General features: G+C 39.7%; 1 protein-coding gene across 1 annotated transcript; it reads left to right on the forward strand.

Annotated features, from left to right (window-relative positions):
* The first annotated feature begins 221 nt into the window (after positions 1–221).
* On the forward strand, positions 222–5,449 carry gal3st2 (galactose-3-O-sulfotransferase 2). Its single transcript, XM_047335804.1, has one exon. It carries the CDS (start codon positions 3,018–3,020, stop codon positions 3,918–3,920), a length of 903 nt encoding a protein of 300 aa, XP_047191760.1. The 5' UTR covers positions 222–3,017; the 3' UTR covers positions 3,921–5,449.

The following is a 5,449-nucleotide window of genomic DNA, read 5'->3' on the forward strand; positions in this document are numbered from 1 at the left end:
ATTTTCCTCAGTTTTGTGTTAAGTTAGATTCCAGTCATGTTAAAAATTCCCAGGAATCCTGGTGATACATTCAGAGGAACTTGTTTACTACATTCCCGAGAAGTCTAAACCCCAGAGTAATATTAGACTTGAAATATCATTTTATCTGTGTATACCACAATATTCCACAATGACAATCTGAAAAGACTAAATGTAATTTTCTGAGAATTTCCTAATGAGTTTAAAGAATCCTATTGAAAAATATTTAGTTAATTCATGTACTTAATATTGACTGTGTTTCGGTTGTCTTCTAGGAGTAACAAGATGACAGGACTACCACATCTGACATTCAATGTCAACAAACATCAGCCGTTGCCTACACTGCAAATTGTCAGGGAACGCCTTCATTCTGAGTCTTTGCTGGCAGTAAAGCAAGACTTGATCTCACTGCAGACCGAAAGGCCTTCAGATCTACATCACCAAAATGGGGGATATGGAGAGCCATCTGATGATATGCTGTTGAAATTTGTGGATAAAACTGTGAACCTTGCTTCAGGCTCTCAGAAGGAGGCAAGAAAAGCTTCATCTGGAAAGCTGTTTCAACCAAAACAAGAAAACAAGTCTGGTTTTAGACTTCCAGGTTCTTCTGTCCTTCACAGTTCTAGAAAAAAATTAACTGCTCACAGACACAAAGGACTCGTCAATACTCCCACTCCAGTCCAATATTTAAATTCTCACATCAATAATGTCCATACTAAAGTAACCTGCCAACCAAAGTCTCATATTGTTTTTCTTAAGACACACAAAACAGCCAGCAGCACCATCTTAAACATTTTGTATCGCTATGGTGAAAGCAGGAATTTGACCTTTGCCCTTCCTTTGAACAAACATAGTCAATTGTTTTACCCATTCTTCTTTGCATCACATTTTGTGGAAGGCATCAGCAGCAGAAGTGTGCGGGAGTTCCACATCATGTGCAACCACATGAGGTTTAGAAAATCTGAGGTGAGCCTTATCAGAAAATAATACATTTTGTGTTGTTTTATTACATTTACACCATACAGAGTCCATATGGGCTAAATGTGTTCACAATATGGACAAATTGCAATGCCGCCCTAAGTCCCCCTAGGTCCTGTGTGGGAAAGGTACGCTGATAGATATGCTAAAACCTATTTCAAGCGTTCAGGTTTTCAGTTAATACAATACATATCTCTAAGAAGATGGTAGTCAATTAAAGGAGCAAAATATCCAGAGGAAATATAATGGACTTACTTGACCCTTATGCCCAGCCAACCTTTTCATGTATGCTTGTTGATGATGAGCTAGTCTTTGAGCCATATTTGGGTAATTTTAGTGAGGTTATTCTTAGTGATTTTGTAAAAATAATAAATTAAGGGACTATGGTGCTGTCTGGACAGGTCAGTTTTCAGTTATTTTAAGTTTGATATCCTATACATTTGGTTTTTTTAGCACCAAAAAACATTTTTTATAGCTCTTTTTAAGGAGCTCTGCAAAGAAAGAGGTCCATTTGAGCCTGTCTACTTATAATGTTATGTGCCTCTTTTTGATTGTCCGACTGTTTTCTGAGTGACGCACGGTCAGGCCAACCACCTCCTCTGTTCACTGTGTGTCTGTTCACCGTGCTCAGAGACGGCTCTGTCCGTTCTGTCCCGGAGCGAGGCAGCTTCTGCCCTGGAGAAACTATTTCCCTGCTCCGTGACTACTCAGAATTCATCGGTAACCGGTGTCGGTGGCAGCCCGCGAGGCGGAAGACGCCAGGGCGATCTGCTGAGGGACTGGAAGCTGGACAAAGCTGACGTGAAGTGGAGTTGCAGAGGCAGAGACGCTGGTGGACCAGCAGCTGTGACTGGCAGCATGTCGACAGTCACAGCGGCCGATCCGCCTGCTCCTTCACCAGAACAGCCGGCATCTCTGCCCCAGCAGCAGCTCCACATCGCAGGCCGCGGCCCACACAGGTTTTTTGAATTTTGCCGAGGTAAAATAATTCTGAGTTAGTTTTGGTCTCTTGTGTTAATATCCTTAGGAATCCTGTGCAAGGATGTAGCTTCCTGATTTTTCCTGTGTTGTTGACTGCGTCGCTATGACATCACATTTATACGGAGGTCCTGGGGCATCGTAAAAAAAGCTGTCTGTTTATTGACCATTTTGACACTTTTACGGTACTTACAGAGACTGTACACCTTGTTTATTATGAAAAAAGACAAGAAATCTGATGTCAATGGGGAGCTCCCTTCCACCATTGAGAGACAGGAATGAAAACAGCAGGATTTAGATGAGCGTTGGCTGCCCACCCCTTGTAGCAAGGGCATAGCAAGCCATTTGGCAGTAGCAGAGCGGAGTGGACGGGCTGGGGTGTAAGGTCTCACCATTTTCTGGATGTAGGAAGGGCCTGAGCTATTCGCAGCACAGGAGACAAGTACTAGTGCCTTGAATTGGATGTGAGCCACCACTGGAAGCCAGTGCAGGGTGCTGAGGAGCAGTATAGTGTAGTGCATTTAGTTAGTGGCGATGTGTAATGTACATATGTGGGAATGTTGGCTCGGTGATCACCTTTAACATAATGCTATTCTCGACTTGAATTTCAGAATGGAATTTGATAAAAAAAAAATGGACCAGTGTAGGGATCAATAGGGAACATGTTACAGATTAGATACAAATAGTCCTTGCAATATGTCTTTACATGTCATAAGTGGAACTACTGAAGTCAAATAAGTAGGGTGGATTGGGGCTGGGTGTGCTGTATGTTTGACATATAAGATGTCCCCAATTTACGGTATGGGCCCCTCATATAAGTATGGTATTAATATGAGTATCAATGACAATGGTGGACAAACTTTATGGACTAGTTAGAGATTTAGTTTTTTTAACCGATTTTTATTACCAATTTCTGTAGATTTTATTTCTCTGACCTGAATATTTAGATTTTTAATTAATTGTGTGACATTAAAGCATTACTTGCCAAAATTACATCTCAAAAATACATTTCTTCCACTGTTATGCCATAGGTAGCAAAAGTGATGCCGGAAAATACCTTCTACTTCTCCATCCTGAGGAATCCTGTGGCCATGATGGAGTCCATCTTTATTTACTACAGGAGTATTCAAGCATTCCACAAGACAGAAAGATTGGATGATTTCTTAAACAACAACTGGAGAAACTACAATTCATCACTGATCAACAACCACTATGCTCATAATATCCTGGCCTTTGACTTTGGCTTTGACAACAACATTGCTGCTGATTCTGAACACCTAGAGGAGAGAGCCAGTATGGCTATAGCAGCCATTGAACAAGACTTCCACCTTATTCTTATTTCTGAATACTTTGATGAGTCCATGATCTTGCTCAAACATGCCCTTTGCTGGTCCTTGGAAGATGTGGTTTCCTTTAAGCTCAACAGTCGTAGTGAACAAACCCGTCATCCACTCTTAGCAAATACTGCAGAGAAGATCAAGAAGTGGAATGCTTTGGACTGGAGGATTTACCTGCACTTTAACACCACCTTCTGGCAAAAAGTGAACAGTTTGGTTGGTCAAGAGCAGTTGATCACAGAAGTATCTCAGTTGAGAGAGCTACAGCTCAAACTATCAAACACCTGCTTGAAAGATGGGGGGGCAGTAGATCCATCCCAGATAAAAGATGCAGGGCTGAAGCCTTTCCAATATGGAGCAGCTGTAATTCAGGGCTATAACCTAAACCCGCACATAGACAAAGAACCCAGAACTAAATGTCAGAGACTTATCACTCCGGAACTGCAATACACAGAACATCTCTACACCCAACAGTTCCCTGAGCTAGCTGTTAAGAATAGACTAGCCACACGGAGAGTAGCTCATCAACATCAACGCTCAGACAGAACTGGTGTGATGGGAATGATCTGGGACAGGGAAGCCCATAACAGACAATTCATTAGACACTAATTTTCAAATCTCAAGAACTAAAAGGCCTTCACAAGTGCCCTGTTAAGATATTCAAAAGCAAAGAACAAAACAAGCATGTCATAGCTGTGTCTAACAATCAGGAGATTATGTTCTATTTTCATACTGGGAGGTATGAAAACATGGCATCTACAAACTGCAATGAAAAACCAAAGTGTAAAGCAGCTGATTATCTTCTAGGGTACGTCTTTTTTTCAAGGTGGTACAAGAGGAGCTGTCACAGTGGTCAAAATCAAAAGGGCCCATTCTGTGAACAGAATAAAGTCTAACTATTACCAAAATATACTTTATATCTGCTAGTGCCTTCCAAAAGAGGTATGACTGTCACAAAAATCGCAAATCTGATTTACTGACTCTATGGTTAAGGTTTGGTTAAAATTTTGAAACAGAATCGATTATGGTTATAAGAAACCAAAATTTGCTGCTGATAAGAAATTGTATCTGATCTGAGCTGTTCATCGTACTCCAAACCCCAAAAAACAACCTCTGGTACTGTAAGGGTGTCACATTAATTCAACCATTACTTTTAAAGGAGATAAGAGTCATGGTTTGTTTAACCTCTAGAGATTACTCATCAAGTTATTGCTTTAAAGAAGAAGTTGTGTATGACCCAGTGACCACTTCTGTTGTTTTTCTAGTGAGTAGTGTAGTCTTTCATCATGACGCCCTGTTTTATTGACACCTTTTTTGAATGAACCTTCAGCCAAAGTGTTCTTCAAGGGAAAACATTTTAATTTCATTTTGAACATCAAGTTGCTGTTTAAATGGTACATTCAGCTACATTCAACAACAGTAAATCCCTTATTAATAAGGCTCATCATATTCAGTTTGGGTTGACACAGTCAGAAAGGCGCTGATTCAACTGTCATGGTTAAGGTAAGCATTATATAGTCAGTATAGTTTGTCTAATCTGACATAAACCTTTGTATAAGTATGATCTCATTTCTGTATGTTAATTACTGACCTGGGCTAAGGATATAATTAGCTTAGCATAAAGGCAGGCAGGGGAGAAAAAAAGCTAATCTGACTGTCCAAACTGTAAGGAAAACACATTCAAATACTTGATAATCTCAGGAATTAACACCGTCTATGAAGTTAGGATTCGGGTCACTTTAGTAGAGGTATAATGGTACCAAACCAACCTCTCTGTGTTGACAAACTATACACTATCACTGATATTGTGTCTGAATGGACTGAACAAATGTGGTACAACATGTTCATTAGTGAGTTTTCAGAGTTGTTGATAGGTTTATTATTATTCAGAAAAGGATAACTGTTTATTTAAGATAAGTTATACTAACAACAACAACTCTGTTTTAACCCATGACCGATATAATTTAAGTCTTCGAAATAAAGGGAATCAGATCTAATCCTAACATTTCGATCTATTGTTTTAATTATCTTTTGAACATAAACATGATAAAGTTTTTAGGAACCTTAATCTGTTAGAATATGTTTTCATGTTATCTGAATCGCTCTGTCTGTGATGTTTCAATTATTATTACTGATGT

Source organism: Scophthalmus maximus, chromosome 11 (assembly GCF_022379125.1).
Source record: "Scophthalmus maximus strain ysfricsl-2021 chromosome 11, ASM2237912v1, whole genome shotgun sequence".
Classification (NCBI taxonomy): domain Eukaryota; kingdom Metazoa; phylum Chordata; class Actinopteri; order Pleuronectiformes; family Scophthalmidae; genus Scophthalmus; species Scophthalmus maximus.